Source organism: Varanus komodoensis, unplaced genomic scaffold, assembly GCF_004798865.1.
Source record: "Varanus komodoensis strain SLA01 unplaced genomic scaffold, ASM479886v1 scaffold40, whole genome shotgun sequence".
Taxonomy (NCBI): Eukaryota; Metazoa; Chordata; class Lepidosauria; order Squamata; family Varanidae; genus Varanus; species Varanus komodoensis.
Window position 1 is genome coordinate 749,430 of NW_025335942.1, and position 20,402 is coordinate 769,831.

The window sequence follows — 20,402 nt, forward strand, 5'->3', positions numbered from 1 at the left end:
GGGTGGTCCGGCGGCTGTAGGGGAGAGGAGAGAAAAAAAGACTTGTGCTCACATAACCAACTAGAGTGGGGGGGGGGGGGGGTGCGCAAGGGGGGGGGGGGGGGGGGGGGGGGGGGCTGCATGCCATCTTAGCCTTGCCTCTTCCTGGGATGGCTTATAAAACAGTGCAGCCAGCCATGGCTTGTAATGGGGTTCGGTCATCCAGCGGCTCAGCCACAAAGCATGACCGAAGTTCCCATGGGTTTACGGGCGCTGTATGAATGGACCCAGCATCTGGCTGAACCAAACAGGAACTATGTGAAGAGGGGAACACTGGCCAATCCAGACAGAAGGGATCATATTAATTTCTTTTAAGTAAACGTCATATTTGTGTGATGCAGGATTTCCTCTTTGACTTCACGTTGCAGTTTGGAGACACTCAGAACTTTCCAGAGTGAACAGCCAAGTCAACGATAACAGCCCATCCCTATACCTGGCCACATTCCATGGTCAGGGAAAATGCAGAGGTCAGTCTTTGACTTCTGGTTGTATTTTGAAGCTCCTGAGAGCCAACCAAGTACGCTGCATCAGATGGGGCAGCAGTGGTGGGGAGAAGGGCCAGAGCAACCACAGCAAGTGCTTTGTGGACTTTTGCGCTAGATAAAGTGTGTTTAAATTTGGGATCTGAGAAACCTTCCCTGTCATTTCCAGGGATATTTTCACTCTGCTGAAAAGGCATCATTTATGTTTGGGCCATCAGATATGCAATTTTCAGAGGAACTGGCTCTGGTCAGCTGTTGGTTCACTTTCTTGCATCGTGTGCTCTTCTTTCCTTCTTGCAAAGTGCTGGCTGGCTGGCTGGCTGGCTGGAGGCAGCTGATTATTATTCACTGCCATTGGGCTATTCCAGGCATTAATACACACAGGGCATGGCTCTGCGGACACAACTGTGGTGCTCCTTTTCCCATGCTGTGAAATGGACAATAAGTCATATACACCTCTTCCTAGAGGCCCCCACCTTTTGAGTCCACAAGCACAACCACAGCACTGCTTTTGTACCCAAGCTTTGGGTAGGGCTTTAACCTTAACGAAATGCACAAGGCTGCATCCCTCGTGGAAATGGAAAACGTGGCTCAGAAGCAACACCCAGCCAGCCAATGGCTGGCCAAGGCTTCGCCACAACAGTAATACCAGAGATCTGGAAAGCTACTTGCAGACCCGGCAGCTGAATTTTGACAGCGGAAGTGATGCAAATCAATATAATTTCCAAGATTTGTTCTGCCTACCACCAACTCTGGGTGACACTGGGGCTGAACTGGATCATTTAAATTATCATTTATTTTATTTCCATGCCACCCAACAGCCAAAGCTTTCTGTGTAGTTCACAACAAGATTTCTTTTAAATGTTACAGCAACAGTAGCATTTTCTAAAATTCTGTTTGTGACCATTCCAGTAGAGTGTCTTCAGGAGAAGGCTAGGATACAAGGGCGATAAAAAAAACAAAAAACAAAAATACACAAATATTTATGTTGTGGCACGGTTGCCATGCAACCAGGGAAGACCGTTGGAAATAACGGTGAAGCAAGAAGGCCCTTGTGTTCTAGTAGCTGAAAAGAATTCAGCACAGAAAGCAGCTTGTCAAACAAAAGGTGGATGCAGAAAGAAAAGGGCCGCAGGTGGGCAATGTGTAAGCAAGGTCCAGGGGAGCAAGAGGAAAATTGGAAGCTTACAAGAAAGAGGGGAGGACAAAAAATACGCTGGGGGAGAGAGAAAGACTGGGGTGAGAAAACACAGTGGGTTGTCATACCATTAGAACCCAAACTGTTTGCTGGAGAATGGCTTATTTGGGGACAAACGCCCCCACCCCCCCGGCCCGGCTTGTTCCAGAGGTTGTTCCACCCACGGTGGGTTCTCATGTAGCCTGCAACAAGCAGGGCAGTTTCAGCATGGGTTGTATGGCCCCATCTGGTGAAACCCCCTAGCCACTCCTTGCGACCTTGCCGATGCCCCTGCTGATGACAACTCCTCCTCTGATTCTCCAAAGAATGCTGGTTTACCGCCCTGCTAATTCATTTCTCCAGCCTCAAATATCTTCATTGTTTATTTATTTATTGATGGTCTTTTGTAGCTGTGCAAGTGTGTGCCTACAGCTTTCTGATCTACGCAGCCTTGCCAAGTCAATGCTTTTATCTGTTTCAATTATCAGACAGTACCAAATTGATGAGGTGAGACTGCATATAGGCTAAATTGTGAGCAGCTGACAGCTGCCCGTTCCCTAGCCGTCAACTGGAAAGTTCCAGCAATGGCAAAAAGGCATCTGATTCGGTGTACCAAAAGCTCTTCCCCTTAGCAATGAAATCCTCTCAATTTGTAGTATTGAGCTGACGCTTCTCAGTATCCACCACGTTTTGGTCACTTCTCCCCGAGTCTCCAGCTGGTCAAAAAATGGGAACTCAGAAGGCTCTCTCCTTTTTGGGGCCATGATGGCACTCCTCTGTCAAAAGCCCCGAGAAGGCAGCTGAATGGGATGGAGTGAATAAGGCCACACTGATGTTCTGCCACCTCCAAGTCTTGTTTCTCTTAAAAAATTGCCTGGGAGGTTAGCACAGTTTTTTGACTGGAAAGTGTATACATATTTCAAGTATGCAAAGTCAATGGAAGGGAAATATTTACAGATTCCAAGACCAATTCAAATCACGATCGGCACGAGGACGGGGATAAAAGAGGGGGTTTGCCGTGAAGGAGACTGGCATACCAACTGGAGGACCATGAGAAAGGAAAGAGAGAATGAGCCGTGAGAAGTTGGATGGCGCCATGTGGGTGGCTCTGGAGACAACTCACGCTGCTTATTTGGGGATGAGTTGCTGAGAAATGCAGAGTCCCCCAAAGATGGGTGGGGGGAGACTGACTGGAAGCCCCTGCAATGAAACAATTTCAACCTGCAAGCAGGATGGCTGCATGCCATTTCCTGACCGTTCGCTCATCTAAAGCTTCCAAGCATTCATGCATCCCTTCATCATTTTCAAAGCATTATAAATTTCTCAACAACCCATGCAACAGCCTTGCAAGGTAGGTTAGCATTATTAATATTCCCATCCTGCAAATTTGAGAGGAGGAGGGCAGGCTGGGAGAGCAGTTTTCTTACAGTCTCGGAGTAATCCCAGGCTAAAAAGAAATTTAAACCAGCATCCTGCAAGTTGCTGATCCACCATCAAAGGATCTGTCCCTATTACGACACTGACTGCAGGAGAAATCAGTCCAGGCAAACGAGGGGCACCCTGAAGTTCAGCACCTGGGTTCCAAAAGCAGTCTATCCCATAGCGAGAGGACAGAGCTAAACAGCTTTGACGCCCTGCAAATTCACACTGCTAAACCAGAGAGAGGAGACGGAATGCATCCTCTCAAGCAGCCAGCTGCTTAGGGACTGTAGGTGAAATGACTGCTGCACAATAATAAAAGGTTAAAACTTTCTTTCAAGTCGCACCCTTAGCCAGTGTAACTGATGTAATCCATTCAAGCAACACGCTTGCCAAACCCAGGAAGCTGCATGAAGCTACAGCTGCATGGGACTGTAGTCAGTTACGTTCGGCATTAAGACTCCACAGTCTGATTCTTCCATCAATTTGCGTCCTGCTTGCACTTTTTCCACCGGTTTTGAAAGTAGCTGCTTTAGAAGCAACAACATAAAGGCAAGAGCCCCAAATGCCAGAAAAGGAATTATCTCAGAAGGTATTTAACATGCATCTCCGGGCCACTTACACTAAGAGATCAATGAACCATCACAGCAAAGAGATACAGAGGAGACACCATCCCATTCAACTTTCCCAAAAAACTCAAATGCAGGTCGACAAAGAAAGAAAACAGTAGATCCTTAGGGTGCACCTGGGAGATTGTATGCATCATGATCACCAGCATTATTATCATTATTCTCATTCTCATTATTACATTACATTTCTATACTGCCCATAGCCAACGGTTTACATTTTAAGTTCCCATCCAGACTTCAACCAGGCCTGACCCTGCACAGTTTCCAAGAGGAGGCAGGATCAGGCACTTCAGGCTATAATGGGGGTGGATGAGATACAAAAAATATAGTCTGCATTAGCTGTTTTGTCCAGCATAAATCACACCTATCCAAAGACAGGTGTGAATGATGGCCACTTGCTGAAACTCTGGAAGGCAGCCAGCCACAAGACAGAAAACCACAAATACATTTATCAAAAAGTAACCATGGCAGTTCGTTTGATCATTGTTGCGGGACAAGTGATGAGGGCAAGGAGGATACCTCTAAAAGAGAAAACACTTCTTTAAAAAAGCACAATAATCTTTTCTTATACGTAAAATTGATTACTTACTGAAATGAAAAACAGCAAAATATATTTGAGGAACAAATCTTTACTGCTGACCTAACTAAATTTCCATTTTTCTTCAAGTGTCAAATCTTTTATTTCATTCACAATACCTACAGAACATCTCGCAACCCACCTTACCAGGCAGTAAATTACACTGCAGCTGGTGAGACTTACTTCTGAGTAAACACAGTTGCACTGTTGCTGACCAGACCTCAGCCTAAACTGATAACTAACACAGCTCAGGACTATAAAGACGCCTCTTTACCTGAAAGGTATGCGACCTTCTCCTTCAAGATTGGCAGGACTTCCATAGCTTTCATCTCATCATTTTTACGAAATCCTGAAGAGACAAAGAAAATGGATGTTACTTGACTTGAAGAGCAAATGCATTTCCTAGAAGAGAGCCACGTAGCAGAAGCCAAAACGAAGCTGCCTGGAACAGTCGAATTTCCAGGCATAGCTTTCCATGGATTATTTATTTTATTTTATTTTTCTATTTATATTCTGCCTTTTTCCTACAAAGGGCTCAAGGCAGCTAACATCATTCTCCTCCTCCATCTTCTCCCCACAACAACAACCCTGTGAGGCAGGCTGGGCTGAGAGTCTGTGACTGGCCCAAAGTCACCCAGTTGGCTCCATGGCTGAGCGGGGACTCGAACCCGGATCGTCTGAGTCCCAGTCCCACGCTCTTCACCACTGCGCCACACTGGATCGTGCTGCTTTACATTACATGGGGGGGGGGTTCCCATGAAAACATCAGACAAATAAGCAGCTAGCATGTGCCCCCTTGCACTGAACATGTGTTCAGACACACAACCCCCAGTATGGTGAAGAATGCAGGTGTTTCCCGACCTCCCACCAGCAGCAGTACTTAAGACATAAGATTCGTCAGATCGCCTCAGATTCTGGCGATGAATATGCAGCGTGATCTTCTTTCTTAATTATAACAGATACAATGCAGTTGGCCACCCAGCGCCTAATTTTGCCGGGACAGCACGAGCCCTTATCACTGGGATGCACAATTTAGGGGGCACTAAAGACAACACCCAGGGCAATGGCTGTCACGGGAGAAGTGGCAAAGGACAACAGAATGCCCCACAGCGTATGTCCAAGTCAGAAGCAGGATCTAACCCTGATGCACTAAACAACGCTGCTGCAGCCACCAGTTTCAGCACTGGCAGAAATCTATTTAATTCACAGTGATACCAGCTGCTGGTAAGAAAATGTATTATGTTTATTTTTAAGTGAGGGGGGTGGTGGGCACTGTGAAAGATGTCCAAAGGTACATTGCTCTCCAGAGTCTCCTGGCCTTTCTGTCAGCCATGGGAAATCGTTCGATTTTTTGCTTGTTTAAATCCTCAGTCGATGATGGGAGTATGATGTTCTTACTGTTTGCCAGGTGGAAGAATTCACAAACACCTCTAGTTTCTTTTCAGACTGAGTTCACACCAACAGAACACTATGTTCAGTGGGGCTACATCATGTCTTCTCCTCCGTGCTTTGGTGTGTGCGCGTGCGCATGCATGCATGCGTGTGTGCACATGCACCTCAATAAAACAAAAACAATTACGCTGTCAATTGAGACACTTTTCAAATTAATTTTTTGAAGTCTACTATGAAAATCCAATGGCTTTTCAAGCAGTGCTGAAACTGCTTTAAGAAATCAGAATCACCAAATGGGATATCGCACTCTTAAGGCTGCCAATCTAGAACCCATGTAATCAGAAAAACTAAGACAACCAATTCAAGCACCATCTGATTCCTTGGCTCAAGAGTCCTCCATGCTCTGGGCACTGTGCATGGGGCTCATCTTGGCACTCCAATGATGCAGGACATTTGCTCTACAGAAGCCCAATGGCTGCTACCTACAGCCAGCATTGATCCTTCAGTAATCTTGACAGTAGACCTACCTTGTGTCCTTCAGATGTTTGGACTATAATGCTCAGCATTCCCAACTCATGACCACACTGGCTAGAGCTCACAGAAACTTTAGTCCAAGATATCTGGAGGGTAATAGGTTGGGGAAGACAGAGGTAAATCAAGGAATTATTTGACAGGGGGAAAAAGAGAGGAGGAAGCACCACCACGTAAGAAAAGGGATCTTAGTTTATTGGTCCCGTAAGGTCCCAAATTAAAAATATTTGCACTTAAACTGGGCCCGCACAACTTGTAATCTATGCAAACAAACTCATATGACCCACCAAACTCTAACCCAGTTCGCGTATCAGGTTTAGTCACCTGCACCAAGCTGGGACAAGCCTAAATAAGACTCAAGGTCACATACTTCCCATCATCTTCCTGTACTGTTGAGAGGAAGTTTTCAGCAGCATTGCATTCTACCTCTGGAGAAACCAGAAATATCACAATTTATAACCAACCCTTGTCAGGTGTAAACCAAGCCAACTTCACAGGCTATGAAGCTGGGTTTGTTAAAGTATAGGCAGGATCTTGACTAAGGTGGTCCAGCTTTAGCTCCACTGCAATCAGTAAAACAAGTTAGTCACAACAAACTTAAATCTCATTTATAACTGAGTTAGTCTAGATCCTAAGAACTTTTTATGAGTCAAGATCTGTAGCTTATACACAGCAAGCTGACATCCCATAATTTAAAAAGATACCTATATTCACTGCAACCATACTAACGAGTACATTTATAATCTCTTAAAACAGAATTCAGTTTCTTTTATCATCTACTAGTAATTCTATGCAAATCCAAATATGACTGTTAAGCTGACATTCCAGAAAGATGCTACAAAAGTCATGTATTGAATTTATGTTTGTCCTGAAAGATCCTAACTAAGAATATGACAAAGCAGAACTTTCTTTTGAGTAAAGATGTATCAGACTATACTATACAAGTATTATCGAAAACCACGTGGACATTTTTCACTATACTGAAAAATACAGTTCTACACGGTTAACAAATATACTAATATCCCTCCATTCCAGAAAATGCAAGTTGCTGCATCAGAAAACATTTCTATTGAAACAGGAAGCCTTAATTTCTCAATTACTTCCCTGAACAAATATGCATACCGTAGTACAGAGGTACAGATGTTTTGGGTGATATTCCATAATATCAAGCAAGGCTATTTAGCTGCAAGCAAAAGTGGTTAACTCTCTAGCAGCCAATTAGTATGAATATCAGTTCAGTTCAGAAAACACAAATTTAAATTGATCAAAACTGGATTACAATCAATTATCTATAATTGGCTTTATCTGTGGACAATTTAAATCACGCTTGGCTCAGGAGGTTTGATAGGTAAATCCTTCTAATGTGCTTTCCTTTTGGGCCAGTATCTCTCGCTCCAGTTATACTGGATCAGGGAGCCTGGGTGATTCCCATGCAGACACATATTTTACGCCACATTTCAGGAACTGTGGAAAGACTACCAGTTGCTTTGGGAACATTCCTGTGTTACCATTGCAAGAAATGCAGGCAGCCCTCCAAGTGGCCATGGATGGGTATGCATTTGTGTGGCTAGAAAATATACCTGCCCACTTCACCTGGAGCTTTCTTATATTAGCAGTTCTATTGTGTATGTTTCGACCTTCTTGCAAATCTGTCACCTTCTGGCAAGGCTTTAAGCATAGGTATGTGGCTAATGTCAACTAGAAACACAGACTTTAAAAACAACAACAACACTGACCTACACACAGGCATATAAAAGAAATTAGTTGCCGAAGCTAATCAGACAACTGTTCTTAAATGGATTTCTTTTAATTTAATGAGACATGTTTATGCAAAAACAAAAAGCAACCCACGTTTCAGACTCTTCTGCTGGAATTATTTTAAATGTTATAGATAAAAGTCTCCAGTACATCATTTACACCGCCTTGATGTGTAGAAGCGCTTGTTAAACAACAAGAAACTATTTAAGAATAAATCATTAAAATCCACAACCATATAAGGAAGTAAATAAGAGTGAATGTATTACATTTTTACACCACCCAATAATATAGCTGAAGTTCTCTGGGCAGTTCACAACAATTTAAAGCAGGAAATACAATGTACAGATATAAATATATATTACATTTTAAAAGTCAAAACTGGATCAAAACTAGCAGCAGTACACTTGTTCATATGCAGAAATCTACATTGAAGCCTTCTACTCAGTCTTCAAACATCTGGGGGTGACTCTGGACACAGGGCTAACACACCTGGCCCACCTCCATTCATCCTCTGAATGCACAAAGACTAATTTCTGGATGCTAAAAAAGTCCTAACAGTCTGCTGCATTCAGGTAACCAGCAAACAAACAAAAGGGGGGATGTCCCAGAGACTTAGAAACCTTGTGCATACTTGAATGTGCCCACCCAGTCGATTCCCATGCAAGAGAACGGCGCCATTAGACCAAGCTATCACTACCCTGCCTGCCTGGTCTGGGCCTCGGGGACGGCCCAGGGGAATGTTCCCTGCACCATTATGCCGCACCTTTGCAGGTCTTGCAATTGCTGCAGCCTACCTTCAGCTCACCCCACCTGGCATTATGAGAACAGGCCTTCTTGGGATCATATTTATACAAACACAACTTGAGCACTTTTCACAATCCGAACACTTTCACAAACACCCTCCCTTGCAGTCAAACTATTTTTGTGGCCATGTTTGCAGAAGGGGGCTCAACAATGGAGGAGACCCCCCCTTTTGTGTAGCACAAACTGTGCCCTTAATTCACAACTGTGCTGATGAAAACCTGCGCTCAATAATTACAAGGGAATGCTTAAATGGGTTAAAACTTTAGCTGTTTCACTTCTCATAAACAGATTAAAGCTGGCAGCCCTGGTTATAGCTGAAGCAGCATGCAGGACGGCCACGGCCTCCCTCACCTATAGTATTAGGGTAACAAGTATTTTAAAACTTCTCTGGAAACCAGTACTCTCCAAACTGTATTGCCCCCATGGGACGTTCAGACCCAAAATGCCAGGAAAACCCTATTCATCAAATCACTTGATGAACCACGGCTTCCGAGACGTTTTCCACTACTTCGTGATCTGCACATATACGATCAAATAAAGAGCGTCTAAGAGGGCACAGAAATTGGGGAACAGGCAGCTCTTGCAAAGAAGGGAGAGGACAAACAGTGACACGCCATCCAAATCTTTTCGAGGCAAGAAAATGCACGTGTCCGGGTTGTGCTGCTCCACTCTTCAGAGTTCTTTCTGATTTCCACACCTGTCCACCTGGTATCTATTTGCCCTTCCCCTTACAAAGGTCTGGCACAAACGCAGTACTGGCTCCAGAAAACGGTGCTTTGCAGGTAAGGTGGGAAGGTGATCTTTGGCTCCAGTGCTGAGCTCCCTCTTGAATCAAGCCGTTTCTTTTACATTTTGGTTTATGGGGAGCACCCAGTTTTATCTTGGGGTGCTGTCCTTCCCCCCATGTCTTCCAGATCTATTCCAGAGGGCTAGGCAAGCCTCCTGAGCAGATCTGGAGGGCACACAAAGGGTGCAATGGAAAAGAGAAAGAAAAAGCCGGCTTCCATGACAGGGAATGTAGCCCTGTGGTTAAGCATTAAGGGCGGCCAGCACAGGTGCAAGCGTAATTGTAAATCATAGCTTGCACAGACAAGGGAAGGCAGGAGGGAGGGCGATTCCCCACCTCTCTTCAATATTGCATTAAGCACAGTATTACCTGTTAATCAGATTTCCCAGTCCCCTCAGCTTCCTTTGTTCTAGGCAAAGTAAAAGCTCGGCTTTATCACACACCCTTTTTCGGAAGCCATTCTTCTGACCATTCTACTTCAATCAAATGCATGATAAGTTGTACACACACACACACACTTATTCCAGATAAATATTTCTGAGGAATGCCTTGATAAAATATTGAAATACGGCCAAATCAACAAACAACATGCTCCAGAAAGGGGAAAAGCAAAACCCAGACAGCTGAAAAACTAGATGGCTTTCATTAATTTTTAAAATAAGAATCAAACATATTTCATTACAAATTAAGGATTTCATACACTACCAGCCTACCGCAGTGTCAGCTGAAATATGGGGAAAAACTCACATCCCCGAAGAGACCCCTTGACAATGCTGCTTCCAATATGGATTCTAATCCTAGTTAGCAAGTGCAATTACAGAAAGAGTGCCCAGTATTTCATTGTGGATTAATTATCCAGAAATAAACAATGTGCCTCTTTCCCCTTAAGTGCACTATGAAATTTATAGCCAATGGCAGCTATTTAGGGCATTCCTTAAAAGAAAGGAAGGAAGGAATAAATAAAGAAGGAGAAAAAAGAAATCCAACCCTAGGACATCTACATTTGAAGTATGGACAAGGAGGGCTCCTGAAGTCGCTGCACGCGTGCAGAGCCATAAATATCTGCATAATGCTCACTCACACACAGCTAAGCAACCCTCTGAGCACCACACATTAATAGAGATGATGTCATCTTTTCAAAACCAGGGCAGTCTGCAGCTCTCGCCTCCGCCGTCTTTTCCACTGCAGTGCCTGCAGTATTCCCAGGATTTGCAAGAGCGCAAGGTGGCACAGCAGAGATCTGAACTGGGGAGCTGGAGAGGGAGCTCACTGTGCATCCTGCTTGCATGGAATATCACCGATAATTATTCCTTCATCCCATGGTATTTGTTCCTGAATGTACTGCTTCAAATTTCTGCTACCTGACCTAACACAGCTGAGCTGTTTCTACTCTGACATGCCTGAACTGACCCCGTCCACTTCTTTTCCCCACGGAAGGAATGAATGCGCTCGAGAAATAGCCAGCTTGGGTCATAAATGTTTTAACAATCACCATTCCTCCTTTTAACAGGCATCATTTCCCCACATCCACTAACAACATAAGCAGGAGCTCTCAAGACCTGTGGACTGAAAACAGTGGGAATCCTTCTCTGAAATGCAGGCAAGGAGCAAAACCTGTAGGCTATGAATATTTATTTCTCTCTCCCTCCTGCAAGTTGTCCACCTCTCCTTTGTCCTGCTTGGTATTTTGGTTTTTTTTTTGTTATGTTTTGCTTATATTTGTCTGTTCTGTTTATGGAACGTCTTCCTCAGCATGGCTGCCTTGACAATTAAAAAAGCAACCAAATCTTATTCATGACCTTAGCAGCCCTTAAAAACCCTTGAAGGTTTGCAGAAGGAATGTAATATTCTAGCACTACATTGGTATCTATCCACATATGAAGATTTGTTTATATTTATATCCTGCCCTTTTTCTTACAAAGAATTCCGAGCAGCTTACATCATTCTCCTCCTGCTGCTCTCAGTCTTATCCCCACAACAACAACCCTGAGAGGTAGGTTGGGCTGAGAGTCTGTGACTGGCCCAAAGTCACCCAGTTGGCTCCATGGCTGAGTGGGGACTAGAAGCCAGATTCCTGAGCCCTGGTCCCATACTCCTGACCACTGCACCACCCTGGCTCTCGTCTATATGGCACATATATGGATGCCCCATATTCCTCTTCTAGAATGATCAAGAGATACCTTATTAAACAGCAATATAAATCACGTACTTTCCCAGACTGTGGTAGAGATCAAAACACCTCTAAAACGTGTACTCTGCCCTTACCATAGAAAGACTGCTTCAAATGGAGCAGCAAATGCAGTTGCAGCTCAGCAGTTCAAGGAAATGGACAATTCTTTTGTTAAACTGCGGTACTAAAGGCACACTGTAATCCAGACAGCTCTGAACACTGGGAAACACCTGGAGGAAAGAAAGACTACCTCCTTACCCATTGCCTGGCAGATAAGCCTTTGTTCTGTTTCCCAGTACAATAGGATGCATCCTGTTTGCTTTCTTCCCCGCAGCTAGTTCTTTCCCCTTTCATGGTCCATCCCCAAGAACACTGTCTCCCAAAACAAAACCCGGGAGGACAAAAGCAAGCCCTTCTAAGAGCTAAGAGAGTCCGGCCTCTCTATATAAACCTCTCTCTCTCTCTCTCTCTCTCTCTCTCTCTCTCTCTCTCTCTCTCTCGCAAGGGGTTTCCTCTGATTTAAGAGACGTGCACTATTCGCAGTCCACGTTACTAAAACCTTTTCATGTCAAAACTCTACGAATGTGAAATTGCACTTTCGAAGCCACTCTTGAAGAGTTTCCTATGAAACACTCAGGAACATGGTGACCATGCCCTGCTGAACCCAGGTGAGCAAAAATACAGAGCAAAGACCTCTCTTGACGGCACACTTCTGGAAAGCGGCTATTCACTAAGATACAGCTCCGAAGAATACAAACTGCCCAAGGAAAAGGGTATGCTAAACATCTAGTAGATGCCCCGGATCAGCCTTCCCCGTCTTAATGCCTTGCAGATGATTTGGACTTCAAATCCCACTAGCCCCAGCCAGCATGGCTACTAAGCACCATAGTGGAAAACACCTGGAGGGCTTCAGCCTGGGACAGCCTGGAGGCCTACTTTCTTCTCACCTTGTTCAATCAGACCAGAACAATTAGTCAACGGCTATCCTTCTGCCATCTCCGCTCATCAAGCGTGACAGCAGATCGAGCAAGTGCTGCATGGAGACTTCATCATGCCGCCGCCACAAAAGCTTTTCCTGAACTTCGAGACAGAGCAGGTTCTGACAGTCATGCGTGATTTACAGTTTCCACCATTCCTCACCACTGGCTATTCTGGCCAGGGTGGATTTGATTTAAATCATGGTCTTTCGCATCCTTTCTACATGGTTTTCTGTGCTTGTCTGCCTTACCTGTAGGCAGAGGAACTTCATCAAAATATTCCCACACTGGGTTTCTTTGATGGCCCACTGCCATTGCAGGTTTCTCCCCAGGGAAAGAATATTATGATAAACCTGAGGCCATACACAAAAAGATCCAAAGACTTGTAGAGCAGTCTGCTCGAAAGGTTTCGCTTTCAATTTTACTGCCTGCCCCTCCTTCCTCACACTTAGCTTCTTGTGCAGATCTACTCCACTCCCGCCAACCATCTATTCATTAAATTTTTTGAAAGTTAGCACTTAAGAGGTAAGTGCTTCATTCTGTGTACATAGATATGCAAAGGAACAGTGGGGTTAAGATCTTTTTCTCCACTTTGTATGTTTATTGTATCACATTTCTGCTGTGAAGAAGAGGCATGTGATTTCTGCAGGCATAAATTCACAGTTTTGAGAACTGTAAAACCAAGCATCTGTGATAGTATCTTCTAGATAGAAAAATTGCCCAATAATCTTTCAGAAACCTCTGGAAGAACATGAGATTGTGAATGGATTAATGGAACTCATTTACCAAAAAATTAAACATTATATAAAGCCTCGTGCTACAACATTAAAAACTAACCCTTTTTTCTTGATGAATAACCTTTGGACTATAATGTATATTAAACAGAAAACTATCTTTATTTTTTTTCCTCAAAAAGCATTTTATTAAAAAAATCCAATTTAAATATTATTTAAACATCTGATTTAAATAAAGATCCTTTTTATGTGTTATCAAAAAATCCCTTGTTTTGTTTTTTGATCTGATTCTGCCTAAGGCTGAGGGGAGCTATTCTCCAATTTCATTTGGAGGGCCACACATTCCCCACCTCCAATATTCCCCATTTGCAGGCAGAAGCCAACTTCATCATTGATACCGCAGACATTCCACGAGGAGAGTGCAAACGTTACTCCTTGTCTGTCCACAAGACACATGAACAGAATCAGACTAAACTCTAAACTGCAAATACTGGCTCTCTTTCTGAGAGCACTGCTTTTCTTCACAACATCCTACAGGAAAAATAAGCATACAGGAAAAATAACCGCACACACAATAAACCTACTATATAAATGGCCAGGTGGGCATTGCTGGACCATTTATCTTCACTGCTGGGCACCAGCTGTTTAAAACCAGTCAGTTGCAGAGCGAGCTTTCTGGATGGCAGCTTGATCCCACTGCATTCTAAATGAGCTCTCCTTCCTGAACAGAAAATTTATTCCACCTTTGAGTCAGTAAGTGGGTACACTGGGATTACAAAAGAAATCTTTAGCATCTTTACAGACCCCAAACAGACTTGAACAACAGCAGCACCATCAAAACTCCAAGCTGCTTGGCACTTGGGAAGCAGCAGAATGCCAAGAAAACAAAATTATGCATCCATATACCAGTTACTGCCTCCATTAAAGGTTCCAGGAACTATTGGTTCAAGCAACTTAATCTACCACTAGCAGTCTGCTCGAGAGAGTTGATCCCCGATTCTGAAGTTCAAGCATTCTTCTGAGGTCACAGGGCCTGGAAACAAGACTGGTCAACAGCAGGAAGGTGGCTCTCATGATGGTTCTCCAAACTCATTCCTGGTAGAAGTGAGGCAGAGCTGCATGGCAAACTCTTTTTGAAGAGTTACCACTGTGATTTTTAGTTAAGACAAGGAGCTGCCTCTTCATTCTCTTGTGTAATTTTCTCCTCACTGTTTTAATGGACTTTTAATTTTGATATCATTTAGTTTATTGTTTTAAACTGCTACGAGAATATAATCAAAAGTTGTGTGTGCGCAAACAACCTGTGTAAACCATGGTGGAAAGAATCCGCAAGGCATCTCCAATTTATGTTCTCCTCTAATGCACAAATGGAAGAAGCCATGTAATACCTTTTTTTCAAGGCAAATTATTTGACTGGGAAAATACGAGAAGAAGTGGGGCAAGGCCTTGGAATGCCACATTTCTCCCAGTGCTTGCCTTTTGCTGTTGCTCAAAATTGTTCCAGCCAATTCAGTCTGGCTGGAAAAGGCTCCATCCCAAACAACACAAGCCACTAGCACGGATGGGAGTCAGGGAGGTCTCTTTCTGTGGATTCTGAAATAGATTTAAATTGTTGCAAGCCACTTCAAGAACCAGTGTTGGCTGCAAAGCAGGAAGGACAGTAAATTTGCTAATATTTTCATGCCCATATGGGGAGTTTCAACCATGAATCTCATTGCTGCTGTCAGCAAGGAAGGGTGGGGTCCTTACATCACACCATGGCAGCCAACTGAAAACACCAGCAAAAGCATTTAATTCACCCATGGTGGCCCACAGGTCTCTTAGGAGAATTGAGAGGGAAAGCTTGAGATGGTCCAAATCTCTAAAGCTACGATCTCGAGATAATATCAAGTTGAGGCAAATCCTGCATACATTTTCGCATAAGTCTCAAACACAGTAGTTCATATACAGCGCCATTCAATACACTGTTAGGAACAACATCTAAGCAATGGTATCTATTTATTTATTTGTTAAATTTGTTAAAAAAAAAAAAGCTGTCCTCTAGCATAATGCTCTCTGGGTGGCCATTACAATAAAGTATCAATAATAACTTCAACAATGCCTTCCCTTAACATACTGTAATAAAAAAACAAAATAAAGCACAATATATATAATCAACAAAATGTTTTAAAAAGTAAGAATTAACATTTGAATTAATGGATTAACCTAGGACAACAACAACTAGGAGAAAGCTTTTGGGAGCAATACTTGGGAGTTCTTCTAATTTCCTAAAACTGTCCAGAAAGGCTGAGTTCTGTTTCAGCAAACGGTCTCTAATGCAAGACCACAAACGCACTTCCTGAATTCTCCTTCATTTAAGCGCTACTTGCAGGTCCGGGGAGACTTCGCAGGCCACCAGACACTCCTGCCCCCCTTTTCCGCTGCAGGACAAGAAGCGGCGGCTCCCGAGCGCCACTGGCCACGACACACAGTTATGGATCCAATTCGTTCCACAATCCGCAAGAGTACATGGCCCAGAACCAGCAAGTCCCGCTGGATGTGGATGTTTTCATTTACAACCCTGGAAGAGGCAGAAGAGAATGGCACCTGCTACTTTTTAAGCTGGGACCCAGTTATTTTGTTTAACTGGTTGAAATATCTCTGTAAATTGATACTACGTTTTTCTTAATACTTTCCTTTTCTTGACTCTCTCTGTGGGCATGTGTGTGCATGCGCATGCACCAGTGCTGGGAGAAGGAACCCCAGGGACAAGGAATATGAGAAATAGGGAAATTAGATTTTTTTTTAATCAACTGGTTTCTTGGTAAAAATCTAATTTTAAATTTGTTTTGCTGCCTTTATTCCCCAAGCCATTTAATAATTTGAGTTACCTAGATTTAGTGCTATTTGAGGACATAACGAAGTTTGGGGGGTGTTTTAATGTTATAACCCAGGGATAGACCATCTGACACCCTTCAGATATTTAGAACTATACCTCCTATCTGCCCAAAACAGCATAGCCAGAGCTCAGAAAGAAGGAATGTATAGGGTCATACACACATTACATTAAAGACACAACCAACTTGGTTTCCCCCACGTTTCCCCCCTCGCGTAAAGTAAGCACAGGGGTTCCAGCTGGGATCTTATCATGGGCTATATGGAGGCGTTAAATATTCCACACCGTCCCTGACACACACGGGCCTGTGTTATATGGCCAGATAGTGATCAAAATTCTCTGATGTCTCAGTAACTGGCAGAATAAATGAATATGTATTTATTTATTACAGACATTTATATCCCGTCCTATCGCCAAGCGCTCAGGACGGCTTACAAAATATAAAAGTACAATGTAAATATACAAATACAATATAAAACGTCCATTATTAAAACAATATAAAACACACTGTGAACTTAAGAAAAGGGAGGAAAAATAGAAACTGTAAACACAATGGCTCTTATTTGGGGCCACGGTGGACAGAAGAGGTAAAAGTCTCCCTATCCACCTGTGGTCCCCCTCTCAATCAGGGGCCCCAAGCTTACTCTAGAGCAGTGATGACGAACCTTTTAGAGACCACGTGCCCAAACAGCAACCCAAAGCCCACCCATTTATCACAAAGGGCCAACACTGCAATAAAACCTGAATACTGAAGTTTTAGTTTAGGGGGAAAACAGCCAGTCATGCAAATATATATATATCCTTGGCAAAGCACTGACTGGCCATGCGAAAGCTTGGACAAATCGCGGCTAATGAGTCTCGGCTCATGATGTCATCGCCTGGCGCTGCTACTCCTTTCCGAGCACGCGCATGGCCCCTATGTGCGCTGTTATCCGATGCTCGGCTGCTGGTGCGATGCTGGGGCGACTTGGCTCACGTGCCAACAGAGAGGGCTCTGCGTGCCCGCTGTGGTACGCATGCCATAGGTTCGCCACCACTGCTCTAGAGTAAAACTGGAAAAAAAAAAAAAAAAGACAGTCTCTGGCTGCATCTCTAACGTAATATGGACTTTGAGTCTTAGACCCAAATGTTTATCCCATCCAGAACCTAGAGACCACTGAGTTTTATTGCCCCACAACTTGCTGAGATGTAAGTTCATGTTTAGTGTAGTCCAAAAAAGCGGAAACAGCTAGGAAGAAGACGTGACAGCCATAAAGGAAGAATGAAGAAAGAGGCAGGAATCTACAGGTAAGACTGAGAACTTGAGCAAAAGGAGGTGAAGGGGCTGGAGAGATTTCAAGTCCTAGCCTTTGCAACAGTTGGCACTGAAGCTGTAGGGGGGAAGTGTTTTTAAACCCCCAAAGCTCCTATCTCGAGACAGATGCATTTTTACGCATCAGGGAGATCAGGATTCTGGCCTTGAAACTCACTGGGTAACTTTGGGGCCGTTCCTCACTCCTAGCATAACTTTTCTTACAGGATGCTGTTGTGGGGATAACATGGAGCTACGTAAGTCAGCTTGGGTTCCTCGCCTTTGGAGGGCCTCTTTGAAAAGAAGCATACCGTTGAATGGGCTCCTTTGCAAAGGCCTCTGTCATGTTCTCCACCAGCAGCCCTCCCTGCAGGCATTTCACGAGCCTCCACAGCTTGTAAGAGAACCCAGTTCCCTAAGCTTGAGAGCGCTACTGACGTAATCTTCACATGCTGTCTGGGTTCGGTTCAGGTTAAGCCACCATATTTAGTAAGAGTCCTGGACTGCCAAGTACACAGTAGGTACGCTCTAGCCCATATGGAGTTTAATTTGCAAACTGTAAGATGAGCTTGAATTCCCACCTGCCCACAGCTTGGCACAAAAGCTCTTCAACAAAAAAGATGGGAGGCATCTTTGGATCCTGCTCTCCCCACACCTTTTTCATTATTGTTAAACTTTTTAACAGCACCCAAACAGCAGAATCGTTTGCATCTTGACAGAAAATGGCTCTCCTTCTTCTGCACCAGTCACTGCAGAAGGGCAGGCATAGGATTTTCAGACCCACTTCATTTTAATTTAATAATAACAAAACCCGCTTTTCCATCAGAAGATTCCATGGAAATCCATGGCACTAAGTTACTGGTCAGCGGCAACAGACATGAGGACCAGTTTCCCATATTTAATCCAAAGTCTCTTCATACTTTTGAGATTGGTCAGCTTGTCCCTTTACCTCAGGATGTCAGGAAACCCCAAAGATGGGATGAGTTGGGAAGAGCTGAAGGCCCTAAAAGCAATTCGGCCCTTCACTATTAATAGTGATACCAGTTGTGGCACTGTTTACAGGTCCGACATCCAAAAAAATTTCCTAAGGTGTTTGTTTTTCTTTGATAGATACAAAATAAGTTGAGCTTGGAAGTCTATGGAGGATGATGCTTACAGAAATAAGACGGTGCCCCAGTGGGTATGATCAAAACAGCCCAGCATGACTTACTTAAGCAGTGGTGGGTTACGGTGCATACTGAGATGTGCTGCGCAGATTTTGAATGCTCAGGGCCTGTTAGAAGTACTGCCAGTTTCTTAGCTATGTATAATCCTATCCCTGGCAACGCTAAACCCAGCACGATCGCTTTTTGCAATCAGTTAATGGGTTGAGGCAGTGAGAGGCTATGCTCAAATAAGGGTTCACAGTCCCAACCACACTGAAAGATGGCCATTTCAAATAGTCACACTATCACTTCAATTATCAGAATCACCGCAACATGAAGGCACACCCTTAGAAGAGCTCCAAACACAGATTGCATGGCTCACGTTGCTTCCTAAATTTGAAGGATCAGACCCTCCAAATTAGTGTTTTCTGTAAGAGAAAGCCACAACTAAACAGCACTCTCTGAAAGAATGCCTCGCTATATTGACATGTCAGCCATTCCAGCTAGAGACATATTCAAGCCCTCCTTGGAAGGAAAATCAGGGGGCAAGTCCAGAAGGCTCAAGCCAGTGGGCCTCTCCTGGGGTGCGTTCCCTTGGCAGACACCCAGCCATGCCATGCAAGATATGCCCTTTCCTCAAAAGCCATTGTGTTCCTCTGCAAATAGGAACAGAAGTTTGTCCTCTCTTACTGAAACATTTGACTAGGATGAGGACATGCATACCTGGCAGACAAAATGACACCAAAGTGCACACATGCCCTCTTTGAAATGTTACCTTGGGTGGGAAGCAGATTCCTGGGTCATGGAGAGTATGACAGCTGTGGCCCATGCAGGGCAGTATGCTTTTGACCTGGTTCACATGATCAGAATAAGCCTTTTTAAAATTACCTGGTGCAATTCTGATCATCACCACCCAGGCATACCTTGTCATGTTGTGCAAACTTAGGCACCATGGTTTGTTGTTGAGGGAAACAACCCTCCGATACCAACAACCCATGGGTTACTGGAGGGTTGTTCCCCATCCAACCAGCCATGCCACCCAGATTTGGACAACCTGACAAGGTATGCCTGGGTGGTGATTACAGAAATCACGCCTCAGTCTAAATAAGCCACAGATCTTATTCTGGCTGTGCAAGCTGGTCCTCTGTCTGCATCCAAGTGGGGAGCTGATTCAGGGTTTTTCGGTCAGTGCCCACCCATACAGGTTGGGTGATTTAAGGATCATGCTAGCTGTGGAGACTATCCACCGTAACACCACTCCTGCATGGCAAAGGAATTGTTTAAAGAGCCTCTACATCAGTATCCTAACCCAAAGAAACAGAAGACAGCAACAGAAAAGATAAAACAAGAGACCTCTTCCAGATAATTCAAGATATCAAAGGGAAATTCCAACCTAGATTAGGAATGTTGAAAGACAAAGAAGATAATGCACTATCTGACCAGAAGAATATAAAGAGAAGGTGAAAAGAATACACAGAAGAACGATACAAAAGAGATGAAAGGATGACAGACTTCCTCAACATGGAATCCTACAATCATCTGCAATATTAGAAAGCGAAGTGAAAGCTGCTTTGAAAGCTCTCGCAAAGAATGAAGCACCTGGAGTAGAACTCTT

General features: G+C 44.0%; 1 protein-coding gene across 5 annotated transcripts in view; it reads right to left on the reverse strand.

The window, feature by feature from the left end:
- TRIO (trio Rho guanine nucleotide exchange factor) overlaps nt 1-20,402 on the reverse strand; it is a 261,688-nt gene that overhangs the window by 191,060 nt on the left and 50,226 nt on the right. For 4 of the 5 annotated variants that reach the window (XM_044442897.1, XM_044442900.1, XM_044442898.1 and 1 more), the window contains exon 2: nt 4,598-4,672. In XM_044442897.1, the coding sequence (XP_044298832.1) occupies nt 4,598-4,672 (75 nt within the window). Of the gene's footprint in view, nt 1-4,597; nt 4,673-6,242; nt 6,267-20,402 lie in introns of those variants that run through there. The other variant, XM_044442901.1, reaches the window with a different exon arrangement.